The following is a 24,126-nucleotide window of genomic DNA, read 5'->3' as shown; positions in this document are numbered from 1 at the left end:
CAACAGTTTATCCAGGAATTTCAAAACAGTGGTGTGTGCAGACATCAGGTAATTACAGCATCAGACATGTTATGCATAAATAACATGAAGAATTTAATCAGCAGCGATCTCACAATTAATTCACACTGAATGCCTATAGCTCTTTTAAATTTAGATCAAGTTTTATGTAACAACAATTCTCACAGGGTATTTTTCATAATATTAAATTAAAGTATGGCAATGCAAGTTCATTGTGATGTAAACTACAGTACAGTCATGAATACAGTTTTCTTTCAATAATAATAAGTGATTCTATTTCAAAGTACAATCCTCAATTGTGGAAGTACAATCATAATCTACAATTCTCCTGATCAATATTCCTGTATATTGCCAAATGTGAGTTATCACCTCACGCCTAGATAAGGCATGCTCTCCGAATTTTGTTGCGTATTACAGCAACTGGCGCTCAACCAAGTTATAGTATACTGTGTGAAGGAAACTAATAGCAATAGTAGGGGTAGCAGTAGTTACAACATAGGCAACATATAACTTTTCACCTGTATAAATGCTAGTGGCTTTACGTCGCACTGACACAGAAAGGTCGTATGGCGAGGATGGGATAGGAAAAGCCTAAGAGTTGGAAGGAAGCGGCCGTGGCCTTAATTAAGGTACAGCCCCAGCATTTGCCTGGTGTGAAAATGGGAAACCATGGAAAACCCTCTTCAGGGCTGTCGACAGTGGGATTCGAACCCACTATTTCCCAGATGCAAGCTCACAGCAGCGCGCTCCTAATCGCACGGCCAACTCACCCGGTCCTGTAAAAATGGATACAGATTGTGGACAGAGGTAGTTTTACAGCACACCTTCAACTGTACAGTCAATTAAACACATATGCCAGTGATGCCTTGTTTTTTTTTTGTTAACATAACATATGACAAAACATTTAGCTAGGCCGAATTAGATAGGAAATGGTACAATATGTAGGCCTAAAAGTCATGTGTTCACCATTTATTGTGTTTTCTTTATTTTTTAAATTTAGAAATACTGTTTTTCAACAAAGGTAGCCTGTAAGACTCAGAATACAATCATAAATTTGTTAAAGAATAGTGTAGAATACATAAATGTACAATTTATAGTTCTTTATAGCCAGAAGTCATGTGTTCACTGAACAAAACAGGAGGCTATCACGTACTGGACCCTATCCCCGTTACTTTTTGAGGCTATAGTTGCGGGAGGAGGAAAAGGGGGTGGGGGGTCTAATACACGAGGAAGTACAGGAAATAGTGTGACAAATGTGTAAATGACTATCATATAACAATAACAAATCAAGTCAAAAGAAGGAAACCACTAAGCTAAAAATTATCACTTTGTTTAACTATTACATGAACTATTACAACAATGAAATTAACTATAAAAGCTCGTTACTTAGATCCATCCTAACCAGAAGGGATTGAACTATTTGAGGAAGATTGTGAAACTGTAACCTAATATCTAGTTAAATATTACCTATATTACTGAATCTCAATGCATTTAGTAGTGACACTGAAGAATTCTGCTAATAAGGATGTCATAATGTTGACTGAAAACTTTATCCAAATTTATTCCTGTGGTATCAGTACCACCATATTCAAGGTCTTTATCTGTCTGAGAAATGTTGCAACTTCATGGTAAATTTCCTGGCTCTGGATGAAAATACTGATTAGTGTAACACAATGCAATTTGCATTTTTTATGTAGAAAATAAAGATCTTGAAATCAAAGAACAACTTCTAGATCTGATTGCTATTAACAATACATCAGCTAGGGTCAATACTGCAGTAAGTTCAATTTTATTAGAAGCCAAATATGACACTTTTGATAATACACGAGTTCTATCACTGTAAAGTATACTATGTTTCTCTATAAAAATAACATGTCAGTATTTTACACTACTGGCACTACATGTTAAGATCCCCCAAAACTATGTTCTATAAAGAAAGGCAAGTAAAAGCCAGCTTGCGAGAGCCAAGTCTGCCAGTCACTCTAATCAAGGAAGGCAGGGTTCTAAAAACTTCAAGAAAGCCACTCTTATAACTAGGGAGCAGATTTTTATGTGCTCAAAATGTAAAAAAAATTTATTTTTTATGTGCTGAAGAACTTTAAAATATGTGATAACAAATTAAAATTATTTTCCTTTGAATATCACATAACTACTCACGCTCAAGAAGTAAATAAGTATAACGTTTTGTATTAGAACATGGTGCTACCAAACGTGCTTCTTAAGGCAAATTGGTGTCTGTGTATGGAAACGTGCAGTATGGTATATTTTTTGATATGCCAGAGTAGATGATATGAATGGTTATTTTTTTTAAAGGTAATGTTTTGTTTAAATATGGCAAAAGCAACCTATCATCTTTGAAAAACTGGTACCAGTTCATACTCACCCATCACATGTTGGAATATTAGTTGCTAGAAGTAGTCTCAGAATTGCAGTGACCAAGCTCGATAGCTGTAGTCGCTTAAGTGCGGCCAGTATCCAGTATTTGGGAGATAGTAGGTTCGAACCCCACTGGCGACAGCCCTGAAGATGGTTTTCCGTGGTTTCCCATTTTCACACCAGGCAAATGCTGGGGCTGTACCTTAATTAAGGCCGCGGCTGCTTCCTTCCCACTCCTAGCCCTTCCCTGTCCCATTGTCACTATGAGACCTATCCGTGTCGGTGCAACGTAAAGCAACTAGCAAAAAAAAAAAAAAAAAAAAAAAAGTATTGCAGTGAACAACAAAGGTCATCTCCAAATTGTCCATCACAAATGCAAGCCGATTATCTCCAAAGAACGCCTTATACTGCAAAAACGATCGCTCCATATCACAGGAAGTCAGATGTGCATAGTAAAAGAGAGGAATGTCACCAATACTAGAACGCCATCAATTTCGCCAACATGAGCACCCTCTAATACATTAGAAATTTGGCACCTTGTTTGAAATTCTCTGTTTTTCCTGAACAAATTTTGATATTTGACCTTTAAGAGTCCCTGTACCTGCGAAGCCGGGGGTGAATCTAATTTATTTTCAACAGCGCGCACTTCCTTCACTGTTTCAGAAAACACGTTAGTGGATTTTTCAAATACGTCTATAGTTTTACACAAGAAGCTTAGATTGGCAGATATAAATGCCAAATCGTTTTTCAAAGAGCTGTCTTTCAGTATCTCTTGAAGAATCTCAATTGACGACACGTCGTTTTTATCTAGTGCATTCACAACGGATGCAAAACTTACGAAATTGTCTGTGTAGTATACCACAGTGCTAAGCCAGGTACCCCACAGTGTAACAATAGGCAGAGGACGAAGCGCAAGATCCGCGTTATTCTCTTTAAACAGATCGATTCTTGAGGGTGCTTTTACGAAGACTTTTTTGCCATTAGACACTAATTTATCCACTTGAGGATACTGAGCCCACACAGTTTCATATAACCTGTTTAGAGCATGAACAACGCAAGTTACGTCTATCATTTTCGGAAAGCTCACAGAAAGGCCTTCAGCTGCCTTTTTCATGTTAGCTGCACTTCAGTAAGGAAAAGCAATACATGGTTGTATTTTATACCTTTTGGCCAAAGTAAGTGCATGGCTTCATTGAATAACCTAGCTACAGTGACATGGTTTGCAGCAAGCATTTCTTTACATGCTAGCAAATAAGAATGTTCACAAGCAGTTTTATCATTCTTCAACACACCAACTACAACATTTCCTACTTTTCTGCCACTTGAATCAGTGGTTTTGTCAATGCTCACCAACAGTTTTTCGCCATCACATTCTGCCCGAATTCTCTGTAAAGTTTCTTTGTAACATTTTGGGAGATAGTTTCTCCTTAATGTGGATTCATCTGGGGGCTCAAAATGAATGTACTTTGTTAGGAAATTTGTAAGTCCCAGATTATTTATTTTGCAAAGAGGAATGTTGGCACTAACAAATGCTCTGCACACATCTACAGTAGTGTGCAAATTAATTGGGAGAAGCTCATATTTTACAAAGAATATAAGTTGGTTAGCTGTAACCGATTTTATCTGCCCAACTGTTGTACTGTTGGTGGACTATTGTTGCCTTGACCATGAACAACAATTGCTGATCCCCTCCAATTCAGTTGAGCGCTTGTATTGTATAACAACAGTGTGTGTTATTTATGTGTTCTCGAGAGGAAAACTTTGCGTTTGTTTTAAAATGGACATTTCACCAATGAAGCGGGCAAAAATAGTTGCTCTTCGTGAAACATCTATGACTATAAGAGACATTTCCTCTGTTGTTGGTGTGGGAAAATCTAGTGTTTCAAGACTTCTTAGGGCATATCATGACACTGCCTCATTGTCTCCAAAGAGAAAAGGCAGATGTGGTTGGAAACGAAAAACCACCCCTAGAACTGAAAAAATTATACTTAGAAACAGTAGAATTTATCCTCACAAGACAAGCAAAGACCTTCAGAGAGATTTATTGGCTACTGGGGTTGAAACTGATTCTTCAACGGTACGGCGTAGGCTTCTTGATTGTGGGCGGAAGGCACGAAAGCCAATAAAGCAGCAGTTGTTAACGCCTGCCAGGAAGAAAAAACAGTTGGCATGGGCCAAAATATATCAATCTTGAACCTCCAATGTCTGGAAACGTGTAATTTTCAGTGACGAATCACATTTTATTCTTCAAGGTTACAGAGCACGGGTGCGAGCTGAGCATCTTGAACAGACTGTAAAACATCACCCCCCCCCCCCCAAATGTTTTGGGGTTTCTTCACTGCAAATGGTCCTGGGGCTCTAGTTCCAGTTGATGGCATGATGAATTCAACCAAATACATGAAAATCCTTACGAGCAGGATTGTGCCATTCCTACAGACCTTTGCAGATGGTGGAGGAACATTTCAACATGATCTGGCCCCGTGTCATACTTCTAAAGCAGTCAAGACATTCGTGGAAGAAAACAACATTAATGTGCTTCAGTGGCCTGGTAATTCACCAGACTTAAACCCCATAGAGAATTTGTGGAGTATTGTGAAAAAGCGCCATGCTAAAATGAACTGTTCAACAAAGGAACGCATGTTAGTAAATGTGGTAAAAGTGTGGTTCCATGACGAGGAACTACGAAATATCTGCTCTAACCTGATCGAATCTATGCCACAACGTGTTCAGGTGGTCAGTAAAGCAAAAGGAGGACACATTAGTTATTAATATTCAGTAAGCTCCTAACTGTATTATACATATAGTAATAAATCGTCTTGTCCCAATTAATTTGCACACTACTGTAAATATTACTGGGAATATTTAGATGGGCCTGCATTTGAAGTAGCTGGTTCAGCTATTAGTAACTGTCGCGAACACACACGCGAAGCAGACGCAGTATTCTTATTTCCAGACAAATGTTGGGTTACTTGAGAACGTTGATCTGCATTTACTGTTTTACCACACGGTTGGCAAAATAATACTTTTCCATCGGTACTGAAAATGCTTTTAAATTCCACTACATACTGTTGAAGACGCGACCTTGTACTCGACTTCTCTTTTGACATAATTTTGCAGGTTACGACACACGCATTTACGGTGAATCACTGTTTCAGTAAAAAGAATAGCAGCGGACACTGAAGGAAATATTTCTTAGACATCCACACAAAATCACACGACCGCGGGAATGATATATGGACCCGAACAGCTAACCTTACTCTTACGAGTGATGAAATCCCACTATCTAATGGTGGGGCAATATTCTTCCCAGTCTCCCATGTCGTAACAGTATTACATCACATTATCTCTCCATAATTGCCTTTAGCTGATATTCTATAAACAAAACCTGAGTGGGCTGACTCATAAAAGCGAGTTGGAATGATATCATGCAAGGAAACATCTTGTGCAGCTAATCAAATCGCTGTCTAAATGTAACAACATCGCCAGTGACCAGCAAGTCTTAGAACTTCTGGAGGGAAGTCTATAAATAGCCGAAACATTCAGATAGGTACATGATGTTAAATACACCGTTAAAAACAATACCGTAATCGTAAAATGAAAATATGAGCATTTTAAATTTTGCCGATTTATGTGCTTATTATAGATTTTCGTAAAATACATTATGTATTTACATTTTTTAAATGTGAAAATATGTGTTTAAGTTTTTACACTTGGGGATGCACAATAGGAATAATGAACTTCGTAACTTGCATTAAAACGCCAAAAAAATGTAATTATAATTACATAAAAATTTGCTCCTTACTTATAACTAAAGAAATATTTATACAAGTTTATGCTGTAAATTACTAATAGTAAAAGATAAAAATAATAGTCTTCAGGAATACTAACAGTAATGGCATAATCCTTCTGAACAGATTGAACAATTTGGTGCAGTGAACTTCTGAGCTGCTTCAAAAACTAAATTTCCTGGATTAATGGAGAATATGATGAATGACGACTGGTAGACTAAGCATGAGTACTTCAAGAGCAAGAATTCTGCACTTCTCTGGAGTCACCTGTCAACGATGCTTTCTGCAGGCAAGAAAAGAATTTTTTTATTATTATTATTATTATTATTATTATCATCATCATCATCATCATCAATAATATTTAAACTAAAATGGCAAAGAATGAAAAACACAAACAATCGGAGAATTCTAGTTTTTGGATATAGAGAAGTAGTGGAAGGCACTCATTTTGATCAGATAAACAGAAAATTTGTAGTCACATGTGGCCAATATTATTAATAATTAATTGATCTTCCAGCAAGAACCATGTCAGTTTAATAATAGTATTTACTGTGTAACAAGTTTCACACATACATTCACAGATCCTAGTCTCAGATAACACCACACCATTGTATGGGTGAAACAAGTGACAGAGTAAATGATGTTAATAAGGAGACATGGTCTATGTTGAAGAAGTATTAAATATTAAAAAATAAATTTGAAACAACTGAAATGTACCAATACCTACACATAAATCATCAACTTCCCTCACCCAGCTCCTGCCGGGTTGGGATGTTTATGGCACCTTTCCATCTTCCTCTATCCAACCACCACTGTGCCTTCTTAACTGTGTTCCAATCCAAGTTTCTTCTAAGTAGGCCTATACTATTCTTGATAGTTTTCAGCCACCTTGGTCTGGATTTCCCTCTCACCCTCCTTCATTCTATCTGGGTCTCCATCATCTGCTTCAATATATTTCTTTCTTCCATTCTCTTAACATGTCCAAACCATTTAATTTTATTTTCCTCCATTCTGTCATAAAGCTTTTCCACTCCCAAGTTCCTTCTCACTCTGCCCTTTCTTGTCTTTCCTATCATCTTTGAAATTTCATATTTTCACATCTAATGGGTACCAGTTGTAGCTCCATCCCATCTGCAGCAAAAGACATTCAGTTTCTATTCAGACGACAAGTTGCTATAGTCATCCCATCCAGTAAGAGTTTCATTTCAGTCACTACTGATCAGAAAACAGCATTCTATTACCATACCGGTTAAGCACCATGTACTTTTAAAAATTTATAATATTTCTCATTGAAAAATCCAGCCAAAATGGAAAGGGAAAATTGTAATCTATATACAGTATACAAAATGGAAGTCTGTTTGGAGTGATCTATAAAGGTATAAAAACAAAAAAGACATGAATTAATGAGGCACTTTGAGGCATCTTAGAAACTTAAAACTTGGGCCTCAGCATAAGAATGCCAGTGTCACCCAGTGGGGTATATTTTTTTAAGTGATGATGTATTCAAAGTTTCTAACTCAATATAACCCATAAATATAGGAGATATGAGAAAAATGTCCTAGGACCAACCATGTATATCACTAAGAGAGTCTTATGGTGCAATCAGTTTGTCGATACAACATACAGTTTAGCAGCAGCAGTTAATCTTGAAATGAAGGTCTACAATTATAGATGTGCACATACTTTCGTGTATATATATTACATTGAAGTTGATTTGTAGCGATCTAGAAAGGGGGAGGGGCCTGACATAATTAAAACTCTACAAATTGATAGTGACTGTTAGTAGAAGCGCCTGCAATTGTAATCGAAACTCCCCATACCAAGTGTGACTGGCAGTAGGAAAGGGGACCTGTCATTGTAATGAAAGTTTCCCTTCTCTGTTTGACTGGCAGAAGGCACGGGAGCATGCAATTTTGGTCAAAACTCCCCTACTCATTTGTGATTGGCAGTAGGTAGGGTGCCCGCCGTTATACACAACATTCCCCAACTAGATTGTGACTGGGAGTAGTCAAAGAGGCCCGCTATATAACAGAAAATTGCTGGCAGTAGGAAAGATGATCTGCCGTTACAATGAGTACTCCCCAACGCGACTATGGCTGGCAGTAGGAAAGTGTGCTTTCATTATAATGAAGACACTCCAATTTGATTGTAACTTGTAGTACGCAAGGGTGCCTGCTATTATAACAAAAGCACCGCAACTCGATTGCGACTGGCAGTATGCAAGGAGGCCTGCCATTATAACTAAAACTCTCCAACTCAACTGCGAGTGCCAAAGGAAAAGAGGCCTGTCATTATAATGATAACACCACAACACAATTCTGACTGGCAGTAGGATAGGCAGCCTGCCATTGTAATGAACCCAAATAGATTGCGACAAGACATGGACAAGGGGGCCTGCCATTATAATGAAAACTACCCAACACGAATGTGAATGGCAGTAGACAAGAGAGCCTGCCATTATAGTAGAAACTCCTGAACTCAATTGTAAATTGCAGTAGAAAAGAGGTCTGCCATTATCATCACAACTCCACAACTGGCACCTTACATGGGGAAACAACATACGGGGACCTCACCATGGTGTTTCTCGGATAATACTACGAGACATGCAATGTAATAAAATCTTATTCACTGTGTGTACAATAATGTATGTAGAAATCCGTACACCATGTAGAATACCGTAGCGAAGCAGGGTACATTTGCTAGTAGTATAGTATAAAAGCTATTTGTTTGTTTTACGTCGCACCGACACAGATAGGTCCTATGGCGATGATGGGATAGGAAAGGCCTAGGAAGGAAGCGGCTGTGGCCTTAATTAAGGTAGAGCCCCAGCATTTGCCTGGTGTATAAAAGAACCCACGGCACAACAGACTCGAAGGACGTTAGCCTACCAAGTGACTTTTGCTCAGCCCAAAGGCTTGCAGACTACAAGGTGTTGTGAAGCCAGCATGACAAATCCTCTTGGACATTATTCTTGGATTTCTAGACCAGTGCCGCTATCTCACTATCAGATAGCTCCTCAATTGTCATAACATAGGCTGAGTGGACCTTGAACCAGCCCTCAGATTCAGTTAAAAATCCCTGATATGACCAGCAATCAAACCCAGGGTCTCCAGGTTGGAGTTAGGCACGCTACCCACACACTGCGGGACTGGTTATTGTAGTAAAGTATAATATCCCTAAAGGGAAAAGCAATTGCTTCAGTTTCTTTCAGTTTTTGAAAAGAAAAATCAAAACTAATGATAATATGCTAGCTACAGAAACACAACCAAGAATAGTATGCTAGCTATATGAACACAACCCAACTTGAAATACAAGTCAGTATAGGCCTACATAGGTTGATTCATAAGTCATGGCAACTATTTTTTATCTTGTAAAGTAATTATTCTTTTAAATGGAATGTTTTATATTTCCACCTGTTCAACACTTACAGATTTACTATAAATACAAATGGTAGTACATGTTTCAGTCAGCGAGACCTCCTTCGACTGAAGAACCAAAGTTGAACATAATTTTATGTCAAGATAGACATTCTCTGAAAATGCAATGCACGGGAGTGTCATGCAGTTTCATGAGCAATTGACTGACTGTGCTCTACCCTATCATACCATGGTAAGATGACTAGAGCCCTTTAAACACTACTGAACTCCTTAGTGTGTATGTTCTGTAACATAAAAAGATGTATTAGTGACTGTGAACGAACAGTATCTAATGGAAGACGTGCTGAACAGGTGGCGACATTCTACGATGAAAGCACACAAAAACTGGGGACCCTGTATGACAAATGCCTTCATAATGGTGGTGACTATGAGGAGAAATAATTTAAGTGTGTTGAAACCTAAGAAAATAATGTTTCGTTGAAAAGAAAAAATGTTGGTAACCTACTTACGTAAAAGCCATGCCTCGTATATTATTTAAACCAATTTGAGTGTGCATCATGTAAATGTTGCTTCTGACATGATATAAATAAATAAATAAATAAATAAATAAATAAATAAATAAATAAATAAATAAATAAATAAATAAATAGGGCCTAAATAAATAAAATAAATAAATAAATAAAATAAATAAATAAATAAATAAATAAATAAATAAATAAATAAATAAATGTTGAATGTCCCATAGAGTGCTCTTCCTCTTATTTTGAAAAATCTGACAACTCACATCTCCAAAATCTTCCTCCCAACATATTCACTTCTTTCTTAATACTGACAATACGAGCAGAAATAAATGCAAATTAGAAGAATAATTTCATAACTTGTTAAATTTAAGAACAAGCGTTACTTGAACAAACAAGGATATCCAATCGCGAGAAGCTGAAATAGACATTCCTAAGGTAGAGAGATGAAAGAGGGAAAAGTTGTGCGAATAGTAGTAGTATCATGCAGACTGATAAAGAGTATAAGGAAAAAAAAGGGAAAAAAAAAAAGGCCCCAGAAGATTGGCAAAACAGAATGAAATTTACATTTTCAAGAAAGAATGTAATAATTACAGAGGAATCACAATTTATAACCTACCAAGTCAAGATGCCGTAATGGAAATGTTTCTTCGCTACTCATGCGTTAATCTGGCTTTGTATCTTTTTATCCTCAACTTCTTGCATCAAGACTGAAGATCTGTTAACCCTTTCTGTACTAGTGGTTTCGCAGTGAAACCATGTTTAGAAGTTCACTTGCCTGGCTTCCTGCTGGTTTTCATAAGAAACCGGGTTGCCTCTCTGTTAACTGGAGCCATCTGCTGGCTGTTTCACGTATCTAAGGGAGTTGAAGTTGTTTTGCAGTTGGGGCACAGTGTTTAGTTCATGGAGGTATTCATGTAATGGCGTCTTGCCTACTTGCTCTTCATTACGATTATAAATAACAACTTGTGTGCTAGTGAACCGTAAGTATTTGTTCATTTTCTTATTACTAAAAGCCGAATTAACAAGTTTGTGGGTATTTCAGTTTATAATTATAGAAATATTTTCTATTTCTATGTGAAATATACGTGGTTTCAACCTGAAACCAGTGGGTCACTGCCAAGCTCGAGGGACGTAACCACCAGGTCTACTTTGACAATTATTTCACCTCCGTACCACTAATGCAAACTCTGCAAGGAGAACATTTTATGTTTGTGGTATGGTGAAGAAGGGCAGAGTACAAATGTCAAAAGATTTAGTAAACGAGAAACAACTGGAACGTGGTGCTTCTGATTTTAGATATACTAGTAGTGGCATTGTGACACGTATTTGGAAGGACAAGAAAGGAATCCTTTTTCTTTCAAACTTTCACGACCCGTCGCAGCAAACTGCCGTTTCACGAAAAATGAAAGACGGAACAACAGTTACTGTCAATTGTCCGGTAATGGTTTCAGATTATAACTCGAACATGGGGTTTGTGGACAAGGCTGACATGCTGACGTCGGTATATGAAGTAAACCGTAAAGGTAAGAGATGGAGGTTGCGCATATTCTGGCACTTCGTTGATGTATGCATTGTGAATGCTTACATCCTGTTCAAGGAGAGAAGTAAAGGTGGTACCACACTAACTCTGAAAAATTTCCAAATGTCAGTGGTTGCGGGAATGATTGGGGCCGGATCAACTCCAACTAGAGGCAAGAAAACCCCACGCATGGAGAACAAATTCAAGAAGTACGTGGCACCAGAAATGCGATTTGACAAAGCTAACCACATGCCAACTAAATGTTAATCACGACGCTGTGCCCATTGCAGTACTACATCAAATCCCCACCGAACCAAATGGGCATGTCTTGTATGTGACGTAGGTTTGTGCCTGAACAATGAAAGAAACTGTTTTGGCGAGTACCACAAGAAGTGCAAAAGTGTACTATCTTCCCAGTGGTTTCCTGATGAAACCACACCTGGTATGGACACCCTATATTTGTGACGAACAAACTGAGTGTGCTTTATGATTCTGTGTACCTATTGTATAGTCATCTTGAGAATAAAATAAATTTTCAACTTTAACTTCTTTTCATGGGGCTCAAAGGGTTAAGTGAGAGTTGATGTCCACCCTCTAGACAAAGCTGGGAAGCAGAAACAAGCTAGCAGGGAGCTAAGAAAAAATAAAATGTAGTGGTGGTGATTTTTGTTTTAAGAAGAAGAGCAGAAGAACAGGGAATTACGACAAGAGAGCCCATCTATTTGAAGATAGCAGTGTATGAAGATGTAGAGGATTGTCAATGTCCTTTTGTGTTTTCATGTTTGTCCTTGTCTCCTACCTCTATTGCTTGCTCTCTCTTTCCACAATGACCTGCCACTGTGTTTATCTTAGTATGTGTTCCTCTTATATTTGATTTGATACTTGTTTGCTCTTTTCTGTTACTTACACTGGAAAGAGAATAAAAGTGATATCACAAACAGAACTGATTGGTTTTAGAACAGAAGATCAACAGTGAAGACCATTTTTACTACGAAGAGTTAGGGAAGGAGATGGTCAAGAGAGCATATAGGCCTATTTACTCAGTTTAACAAAGGTATTTTAAGGAATAAAAATGGCAGAAACAATGTATCTGAAGACAGTAGAGCTGTCAGGATGCAAATGGGTGAAAACAATAATAGAAATTAAAACTAAAATAAGACAAGAATTGGCACTTTCACTGCTTTTGTAGTTACAGATATCAAGAAAGCAAAAAAAGGGCAGTCTAAAAAGGTACAAGAATGAACATAATGCTATTAGCTGATGACACAGTGATAAAAGACTGGAAGATAAAAGTAAGACATTGCTGACAAGAGAAATGAGAGAAGGAAAAGGAGGCAAATATCTGAAAATAGGAGGGTTCAATGACCTCCAAGTTAGGTCTCTTAATTATCGTCATCGTCTCAAAATAGGGGAGAACTTCAAATACTTAGGAAGTGAATCAATGAACCTATTACAGCAAGACAATGGAGGCAGAAACCCAGCCAGAGACAAACGAGGATGTAAATCAAATATAGGCACCAGAAACATAAATTCCCAATCGAAGAGAACAAAGAATGTAAAGGAACATAAGACAGAGTTCACAAAATGTACAGGCCAATAAGAAACTAGCTCCATCTAACAAGGCTGGCAAATTAATGTATGAGCAGTCAGGCAGCAGACATGCTGTGGAGGTAAGAATTCATTTTCATTTGCACTCATAAAATTTAGGCATGCACAAAAAAGAGAAACTGGAATAGGGAGATAATTTTATTCTGAAGAGAACTGTCCAAGAACCACAGCTCAATGTCAAGGGATTCTTGAGCTATCAATGTTTCTACAGTAAACTTACGTTAGAGCAGGAATTATTGCTTGCTTGTTGTTTTAACGGGCCTAACATCAAAGGTCATTGGCCCAGCAGGAATTCTAAGGAAATCACATTTACTTCTTGCGTGTCCTTTTCTTTCTTTCTTTCTTTCTTTCTATTTAACCTACGATTATACAGCATGGAGAGAAGGACACACCCTAAGTATTAAGACATAAACAAGCCCAAACAGTCAGACCTGAGAGTGCAGCTTCCATCAGGACCTTTTCATGTTAAAAGTATAGCCATGAAAAGGCTCTGGTTGTGAAGGAAAAGCTTTTTTTTTTTTTTTTTTCTGTATTATAGATATACCTATTCTGTCCATGAATAGTTACAAACTACCATTTTTCCTGGAACACCATTTAGAGGCAAATAGGAGAAAAAATCTGTAAACAGTCTGCATTAGTCTCCAAGATGACTCTGATTCATCCTGTCCCTCATATTCATCCCAGGTAAGTCTTGTTAAACAAATCTAACTGTTCTAAACAAGCACATAATCTTTGCAATAGCAGGGAGATACATCACAACTGGATGTAATCTACATCAGCTTGGCCAAATTTAACATACACAGCTGTCCTCTCTTCCTGTCCAATACATAACAGCGAGTGGTGCTGCCAGGATCTATATCGACCTGGCTTTATGTATTAGGCCCTATCAGAAGTATCCCAAGGCAGCATTCTTGGACCTATCTTCCCTTTGTACTCTACATGTACTATATTAATATTTGTACCCAAGATACCTTGTGTTCCCTTCTGTACACTGATGATTTCAAGATTTTCGGACAAGTTTCCAGTGCCAGTGATAGTGCTATACTACAGAAAGTTGTGTGCTAACTGGTTCATAAAATGGAAACTATCTCGTAACACTAAAGTGTTTCACTGTGTCTCTTTCATTACTGAAATCCGGGATAGATACATTTTATAAAATACACTAAACTGCACAGAAAACAGCTTCTCAGGTAAGAGATTCAGGCATTGTGCATGAGAGTGAACTCATCTTCTCCCCCAACATTGAAAACAGAAAATCTTGCGCTATGCCTAGTCTTGTAGGCATTCTATATAGATTTACAGAAATTAAAGCTCTTGGGCACTTGTCCACAATATTTGTTTGTCACCCAGTTAGTACCTCATAGTGCCACCTCTTGCAATTATAACAGCAGGCACCCTGTCCAGCATGCTCTCCTCAGTGGTGTGTGTGTGTGTGTGTGTGTGTAGGACATCCACTGTTATTCACTGCCATTCCTCTTGCAACCATTCCAAGAGTCGACCACAGATTTTGATCACTCCTCTCAGGACCTCACCCGGCACTCCAATTCATCCCAAAGATGTTCTACTGGATTGAGATGGGGACTCCAGTAGGGCCAGTCCAATCGGCGAACTTTTTTTTTTCTTTTCCAATTTGCTTTACGTCACACCCACATTTGCCTGATGTGAAAATGGGAAATCATGGAAAAACATCTCCAGGGCTGCTGACAGTGGGGTTCAAACCCACTCTCTTCCGAACGCAAGCCTCACAACTGCGCGATCCTAACCGCACAGCAAACTCGTTCAGTTTGGCAAACGTTGTTGGTATACCACTGCTCTTAACTTAGGAGCATGGGTTGGTGACCACGGAGCCCTTAGCTGAGTCCTGACATTGCTTCCACTTACTTGCGCCAGGCTTGTAACTTTTATCTATTGTATCCAACCTCCCTTGGTCAGCTCTTATTCTCTCCTAACCCTGATGATATTAGGTTTCGAGGCCTAGGGAGTCCTTCATTTTCACTCCCTTCATACCCCTTGTGTTTCTTTGGCTGATAACTTCATATTTTGAAGTGTTGGATCCCTTCCATTTTTTCCCTCTGATTAGTGTTAATAGAGAATGATTGCCTAGTTGTACTTCCTCTTAAAAGAATAATCATCATCACCACCACCACCACCACCAGCCACTCATATCCGATAGATGGCATTACTGCTGCGTGCAAAGTGAACTTAGGGAGATAACTGCCCGAGTAGAGCATACTGCCTGAAGATTGGCAGGAAGTAGCTGGGAAGTTAGATAACTTCATTCTTTAGCATGCTATTTCTCTGGTTCATACATGTTCTGATAACTACTGGTACATGAGACACTGGTTCATCATAATATCCCAGCTAATCAATCCCTGCTATGACGCGCCGATAGGAATGGAAAGAGTGCACATTTAATGAGAAATGGCAGAGCAGCGTACAACGCAGTCTGTGGCCGGGTCATTCCAGCTCTCAGCACTGTTAGAACACGGCGTAGTACTGTTCATGAAAAGCAAGAAACCGTACCGTCTTTTATTGGATCAAGCATTTCATATGATAGCACTACTTTTAACCACGACATTTTACTTGGTTAATATTGAATTCTGACAAGAATTTACTATACAGATGCCACTGTAATGACCTACTGTATGTCAAGTTTTAGTTTAGTATTTGTCTATGTCCGTTACAGTACCACCAGAAAATGGATGGGTGGATTTTAACAAAACTTGATGTTTCTAGAGTAAGGCTGAGTAGCATTTTAGTTCTATAAGTTATTCAAAAAAATTCAGTAGGAAAGGGTGCTTTAGAAGTCCTAAAGCATTAAACTATGTCTTTCTGTTATGGTTAATTTTAAACCAAAATAGCTCATGGCTAATTTTTGTTCTATACCTTCTTCTGATACAGATGGGATACTGATTCAGTGACAGCTGTGTGAAAGCTGAAGTCCAAGAGCCAGTAACTAACTCTATAGACTGTACAGAGAATTGTTATGGAGATCATTCTCATAACATTTTAAAGGGTTTGTGCATCTGTCAGTATTTCTTTTCAATATTAACCTGATTACTTACTTAGCTTTCTTTTACACCAGAAGGAAGAGTTCAAATCAAGATCAGCAATAATACACAACAACAACAAAAAAGACAAAACTGCAAAAGGCCACTGTGGGTTGGCCCTGTTTTATGGGTGAATGCCCTTCCTGATGCCAACCATATATGGAGGGATGTAATCACTATTGTGTGTTTCTGTGGTGGTTGGTAGTGTAGTGTGTTGTGTTGTGTGAATATGAAGAGGGAAGTATAGGGACAAACACAAACACCCAGTCCCCGGGCCAGAAGAATTAATCAGAGGCGATTAAAATCCCTGACCTGGACGGAAATCGAACCCGGGACCCTCTGAACCGAAGGCCTCAACGCTGACCATTCAGCCAATGAGTCGGACATAATTAAAAGGTATTATTAGCATTAACTCACAGTCATGGACAAGGCCTACATGAAACATAGTTACATTTAATATTATTCAGAATTTAATTTTACTATACTTTTTAAAATGATAAATATACTATTTAATTGCAGGTTTTTCATGGTATGTGAACAGTCATCCTGAACAACTGTGTCCCAGGTTAGAAACACTTAACCCTCCCAGTGGCAAACGCCTGACATCAGGCATTTTATGCGTTTACCCAGTGGCAACGCCTGATATCACACGTTTTGACATGCTCTTTATTTTATTTCGGTAATTGAATTATTATTTATCGAAATGTGCTAATTACAAATCAATCGAAGGAGAAATGTGCGGTCATAATAATGAAATAGTTTATATAATAGCATGTTGCACTAATCTAGTGTAAATCTTTGCCAAAGTAGCATCAAAATCCCGCTGCCTTGTGCTAGCTGCTACATACTCAGTGGCCGGGCAGACGTATGTCTCAGCTGAGCCAGCTATATTTAGTAGCCAGTTTTCCTTCTGATATCCATCTGAAATTTTGATATGCACTCATGTCAGCAATACTGAATCATTTCCTCAAGGAACAGTGAATAAATCTTCAAAGGGATATGTCAGATTGTTTTAGGTACAAAACTTGAACCAAGGCAAACTGTTTGTTTACTTTAGGCAAGGTGATGTTCTACTGGTTGCTTATAAAGAGAAGAAAACACTATGACCAGTTTACTGTCTCACAACTGGATGTCACGCTGAGGACAATGTTGTAAGGAGTCGAAAGGGAAATGAAGGGTTGAAACCACTACTGATTCATAAGTACAATATCTTCATGGGAGGTGTAGATAATAAAGAAAAATGCATTTACCATACCACTTGTTCCAGACGACCAGAAAGTACTCGGAGCAAATTTTCTCAAATCTTCTGGATATGACATTATTTGATGCATAGGCCTACATCCTGATAAGGATCACTGATAAGTGATAAGCAAGACGAGACTTCATGGTCAGGGAATTGCTAAATGAAATGTTCCCAATTCCAGTTGTGAGGCCAACAGGTCATGCAGGATGCCCCTCTCATGCTCTCGAAAAATTGACGCATAACAACAATTGCCTATGTGTTGTGTGCTTGCAAGAAAAGAAGAAGTCCACATTCTAGTGTCCAAGGTGTAATGGTGGTATTCACCAGGGGTGTTATCATAAACTAGTGCACTTTTAGAGGCCTGACTATCGTGGAGTAAAAAGAAAGACCCACCCAAGTGACTCTGAGTGAAATGTACAAGTGGTAGCATACAATTGTTGTATACATTGTTGTATAATTTTTCCATCTAAGAACAGTGTTATAAGCTATATACCGGTACGCAAATATTTACTATGAACTGGTGCTCCTTTTGTAGGCCTATATGTCATTTTTATAAATTTACCTAAATATAAATATGTTATATATAACAAAACTTTTGCAAAAATAAATAATATAATCAAATTCAATATATTTTTGTCTTACACTTTTTGGATGATAAATAACAGCTTTAGTATCATCAACATCTTATTTCTTGTACTTTTGAGGATAAAAGGGTGTGCTGTTTATATATGTATAACATGTCAACGATTTTTAACACAATTTATATTAAGAGTCTGCAACACCGGTAAAATATCGCTGCCACTACAGGATAAATGGCCGCCACTTCGAGGGTTAATATAATGTGTCCATTACCAACATTATGGTTAGAAAGGTATCTCTGTATGATGTGATCTCATATTACAGAACAATTCAATTCAATTGAGTCTATTCAATGAGAATGGAGTACTTTGAGATATTGCATATCTGTGTGTAGTAATACCAATCATAAGTGTTACAGATGTGTCTTTCAGGGCTTATGAGAAGAGTTTCCATGCTTGCTTCAATATATATGCATGGTATAACCCAGTGTTTAGTGTCTGCAGATTTTATGCTTTGCTTGAGTGCTCTGATATTTTCTGTACATCATATTTGGAAATTCTGGTTGGTATGTCCAATTCACTGCAATTAATGCCAAGTAAGGTATTCCTGTGGAATTTAAACATATTTCTTAGCTTTGTCAACACATATTTATTCGTCATACTAATGAACACTGCAGCCCTTCAAGCAATTCTAGCAGTAGCCCTAGTACGGTCAAAAGGATAATCCTCCAAATAGGCCTATATGCAAAGTGTCTGATAAATATAGGATGAAAATCAGTAAATCAAAGAAAGATGTCAACATTTCCATTCACAGTGAGACACTTGAAGAGATATCTTCCTTCAAATATCTGGGAAAAACAACATCCGAGAATGGCTACTGTCAACAAGATGTTCAAGTTTGGCTTCGAATGGCAAGAGCAGTGTTCCACAAATTCCAGAAAATGCTGACCAACAGCACACTGAGCCTAGAGCTCAGAAAGAGCTTTGTCAAGGTACTGGTCATTGAGGTTGTACTTGGAGAAATGCAGAAACTTAACTCCAACCTAACAAGTCCTATTCAGGTGTCTGAAATGTGGTGTTGAAGATGCCTGTTCCAGATACCCTGGACGGATCGAGTAAGAAATGTGGATGTACTCAATTGAATAGTTGAAGTAAGAGTACTTCTTGGATACGTCTGCAAAAGACAATGACAACTCGCATGGATTGGGCATACTGCAGTTTATAAATCTCATATTTGCTGTTCCATATTGACACCAATATCATACAATGACCTCAAAAGGTTGATCCAGAACCATTTCCTTTCAAATTATATGATGGAGGCTGACTTACGAGATATAATGGAACATAGACTGGAGGGCTAGGACGGAAGGCACAGCGAAGAAGGCCACGGCACACTTTCACAGACCAACTGAAGCAAAAAGTGGGAGTTCACACTTTTGGACTATTCAAGAATAAGGGATCTGTCGTGAGAACTGAAGTGCTGTTGTCAGATGAGCAAACCAGTGATATAGCTGATACACTGCAGACAGGCGAGCGGATATTGAGTAGTCAGCCCGAAGGCTGGTCAGATCCTCAACAGTTCAGCCATCAACTGCCACGGATGGCCTACGCATCACTGAAGAGGCATACAAGGAAATGAGGTAGTTTCCCGTTGCTTTCCTTGACAGGCCGGAAGTTGCTATTACATATCAGTCTGCCAAGCCCACTGAAATATACACACCAACTGACTCTATGAGCAATATTTTCACATCATAACAGGCACTGGCTGCATAAGAAATTGCATTACTTGCATTGCTCATACTCAGTCACTTTCATCTTGTCATAGCCAAGGGTGAGATTGAGAGAGGTCAATCCTTGGCCATGGGAAGTGATTCATCATGCCAACAACATGATACCTTGTAATCTGCAGGCCTTCAGGCTGGGCAGTGGTCGTTAGGTAGGCCAAGGCCCCTTGAGGCTATTGAACCATGGGGTTTGGTTACAATTAGACTGTCAGCTACTCTATGCAATAAACAAGCTTGCAGAGCCAGCCAGATGAACTGCTTGCATCTCCTACCTTTTAGGAATCTGCTAAAAGGAATAACTTGGTTTTCCAAATGGAAGTCCAGAGGATCAGCAAAAATACTTGACAGAATGACTTAAATTACTTAACAGTTCCTCAACTGATGCAGATCATGGTCATTATACGAAATATAACGTTAATAACTTTCATACATCAAATGTCCGCCTCCGTAGCATAACTGTTAGCACTATTAGCTGCCGTCCTCAAGGGTCTGGGTTCAATTCCTGGTACTGCCAGAAATGTAATAATGGCAGGAAGGCTGGTACGTGGTTAAAATGGTACATGCAGCTCACCTCCATTGGGGGTGTGCCTGAAAAGAGCTGCACAACCTTGGGTCGAGGACACGAGTTTACATACATCAAACATCCAACTAAAATATTAGCATTAAAGATACACTTTTTGACAAAAATGCCAAGACTGCTAGTTTGAAGATGTGGGAAAATACGAAAAGAAGTGAAGCATGAAAATGGAGAAAGGGAACAGTGAAAATATTGCCTTCAATGTTACTCCACGCATTCTTCACCCCTTTCTTTCCAGGCTCATCTTGTATGTATTCTATGTTTTTCATAACTATGCCAACATATCCTGACCTTGTTTCATGCAAAAAAGAGCAGTGTGATATTTTTATTATAGATCAACTTGACTAAAGTTGGTAACTAAAAGACTTGGCAAAGTGTGCTAGACCTACAGTACTTGCCACTGCAACACATTCCTCTTCTACTGCTTTTCCCACTCCCTAGTAGGGGTGTAGGTACGAACTGTGTCGCACAAGTGGATCTGACATATTTTTTTATATATATATATATATATATTTTTCTTTTCCCAGCCAGATGCTCTTCCTTATGCTAAACTTATGTACAGGGATGTATTTACTATTGTATGTTCCTGTGGTAGTTGACAGTGTGGTGTGTTATATGAATGAAGAGGAGTGCATTGGCATTAACACATACACAGTCTCCATGTCAGAGGAATCAGACAAGATTAAAATCCCCAACTCAATCAGAAATTGAACCCAGGATGCTCTGAAGCGAAGGCCTCAACTTTGACCATTTAACCCAGGAGCTGGACTGTTATTGCAACACATTAGTTCTTAAAAAAGAATCTCTTTACCGGTATCTTCCTTTAGGCACCTAGTAAAAAGTATGGAGAACCGTTAGTCAGAAAAGATGAACACAGATCTATTAACAGGCACTAAAATGGTCATTTTATATCACTATTAACATGGTTAGAGAGAAAGAAATTAGTAACTAATTCAACTGAATGCATCGCACAGTACAATAAAGTAGTTTTGATCTTCTATATATAGGCTACACTACACAGCCTTTAGGCCTAATAGAAAACCAATATTTCTTCACTAAAAGTTTGGCTTTCACAGACAAATAATTTAATTACTATTAGCAAATTCAAAGAAGAAACTTAAGTTGAGCCTACATCAAACTTACCTTTCTTCTGTACAATTGGTTCTATGATCCTCCTCCTACCTACAGTTGTATCTACTTGAGCTGTCACTATAGTTCGATCTCTTGTACGGTTTTTCATCAGATAATTTCTTGTATTTGCTGTTCTCTGAACTTATTCTTTTGCTTTTGTGGTTTTTACCTTCTGAACTTTCACTAGAGTGTCTCTTTCTACTATCCCTGCTCTCTGAATGCTCGTATGCTTTACGACCTCTGTCTTCAAAGCTATTGCCTGCCCTCCTATCTTTGCTTTTGTTATTATGCAAGTTATTACTATCATTAACTTCACGTAGTTTACCGTTACACTCTCCATTTTCACGTCTTATCTTGAGTTCCAATTCAGCCATTTTATCGATTTTACCATGCTTTTCTCTTGAATAAGAGGACCTTTCAGTCTTTTTATGCTCAATTTCTGAATTACTATCAGGCGAGACAGACAACCTTTCACGTTTAATTTTTCTCTTAATACAATCCTCCTCATTGTTTTTGCATCTGCTGTGATGTACTTTTCCATCTTTCCCAACTCTGTTGTTAGCTTCTGATTCATTATCAGACGATGAACTAGAGAACTTCTCACGTTTTATTTTAATACTTCTTGAATCCTCCTTCACTCGTTTCTTAAGTTTACTATGACGTTTACTTTTGTCATCCTCAGAACTGCCCTCTGATTCTGAATCACTATCTGATGAACTGCAGGACTCCTCACGCTTAATCTTCTTTCTGGACTCCTTCTCTTCTTTATTCTTATGTTTACTTTGATGATTTCTTCTTTCATCCGACAAACTGTCTCTACCACTGATAAATTCCCTAGACACTCGCTTGCTTTCCTTCTTAGCCTTCTTCTTCTTCTTCTGCTTTCTGGAACTTTTCTCAAGTTTTTTAAACTTCTTGAGTAGCTTTTGTTTCTGCTTTTTTGAAAGAGATTTAAGAAGTTCAATTTCACATTCTTTTAATTTACCATTATCTTCATCACTCTCGGGCAGCTGCTCTGAAACAGCTAAATGAAGACCAAGAGCGCTCTGTTTCATAGCAAGACCATCTTCGCGCATCTGCTGGACGAGCAACGAAGGGTCCATAGAACAACCACCCTGGTCTGTACTTGAGGATTGGTTATACATTGGGCACTCTTTATCAGTATTAATATGTCCCCATTTATGACATTTAATGCATCTCACATTGCGAACCTGAATGCCGAAAGGTTGATCTCTAATCTCAGAGTCACCCTTACAATAATCCTCCCGCGGTGCGTTGAACTTTCTTTGCCACTCAAACTTGTACTCTGGTTCATCATCTTCGCGTTCGCGCTCTTTCTTCGTCCCAGGAGGGGGTTCATACATGAAATTAACGCTTAATTTATCTTTGCTCTCTTTGCTGAGCATAGCCTTGTTAGTATATAGATCTTGTTCTTTCTCATACTGTACGCGCAACTCTTCTTGTTTCTTCTTATATGATTCTGCTTTCTGTTCAGCCATCCATACTCGTTTAAGATTGTCCCTCGACGCTGGATGGAAGAATTTCTTGCACATATAATTATTAAATCCCTTGCCCATTTTGAAAATTTAACGAAAATCACTCGCAATGATCAATTAACCTATGATAAACACCAATGCACACAACTTATGACACAAACTTCTACAAATACAAAAGGTTACCAAAGATGTTACATATCATATGATTTGCCGATAGTCATTTGTAACAGAAGTTCACACCATACCCAACCAAACAACTTCAAATTGAAATGCAGATATCAAACCAGTCAAAGCGAAATTATAACTCTAGTGTTTGAATTCAACATGGCTATTATCATGTATAGTAAAATAAACTCTAGTTCATGTGCACACGAGTGTGTATAAAGATAGTCGAAAAGTAGTAAATAAAATTCAACTTCGGAGGAAATTAAAAGCAATCAATTTCATTCTATAAAGATCGGCCAGGGAGTAAAGAATACAACGAGATGCCTGCAGCTCAGATAGTTAAGTCCGGTGACAGTGCTCTACTACTGCCTTCGTGAAGTACAGGCCGTACTGTAGAAAGCGCAGGTAACAATCAGCTGATCGTTAGGGGGAAATGTTTAGCACGAGTTAGTTGAGTTACATGTGAATTTCTTCGCTGTTTTATTGAAATCTTTAACGTTGGCCGCATGTTTACTCAGATATATGTTATTCTGAGTCATTATCGACTGCATTATTAAGTGAAAAGTCCTAACTTAGTGAAGAAAACTTAGTGGGAGCGTGTATGCTTGTGAGGCTATAGGTTAAGAATATCGCTCTGCAGTGTTTTAATTCTGTACTGTGTTTGTGTAATGTTATATCCATAGTATAAAATGAATTGAGTTAGTGCATTCAGCGTTTTATTATCAACTACGATGTGTATATAATTCAATTAAGGTTATCAGTGAGAGAAATCACCATAGGAAGGTACCCTCCAGTATTTGTGATGCAAGCATGTTATTTCCTATCAAAAAGATAATAATAATAATAATAATAATAATAATAATAATAATAATAATAATAATAATAATAATAACAG

The 24,126-nt window shown here is 38.2% G+C and overlaps 1 protein-coding gene across 1 annotated transcript; it reads right to left on the bottom strand.

The window, feature by feature from the left end:
• Positions 1-23,248, bottom strand: LOC136856799 (corepressor interacting with RBPJ 1). The gene is made up of 2 exons (XM_067134912.2): positions 21,583-23,248; positions 1-6,465 (listed from the first exon to the last, which is right to left on the bottom strand). The coding sequence occupies exon 1, from the start codon at positions 23,145-23,147 to the stop codon at positions 21,618-21,620; it is 1,530 nt and encodes a 509-aa protein (XP_066991013.2). The 5' UTR covers positions 23,148-23,248; the 3' UTR covers positions 1-6,465; positions 21,583-21,617.
• Positions 23,249-24,126: the final 878 nt, after the last annotated feature.

The sequence above is a fragment of the Anabrus simplex genome, chromosome 1 (assembly GCF_040414725.1).
Source record: "Anabrus simplex isolate iqAnaSimp1 chromosome 1, ASM4041472v1, whole genome shotgun sequence".
Lineage (NCBI taxonomy): Eukaryota > Metazoa > Arthropoda > Insecta > Orthoptera > Tettigoniidae > Anabrus > Anabrus simplex.
The sequence above is the reverse complement of the archived record's forward strand: the minus strand, read 5'-3'. Positions and strand labels throughout refer to the sequence as shown.

Bases quoted from the DNA above. Each gene is read 5' to 3' on its own strand.
- LOC136856799 (XM_067134912.2), bottom strand. From the start codon at position 23,147: ATGGGCAAGGGATTTAATAATTATATGTGCAAGAAATTCTTCCATCCA.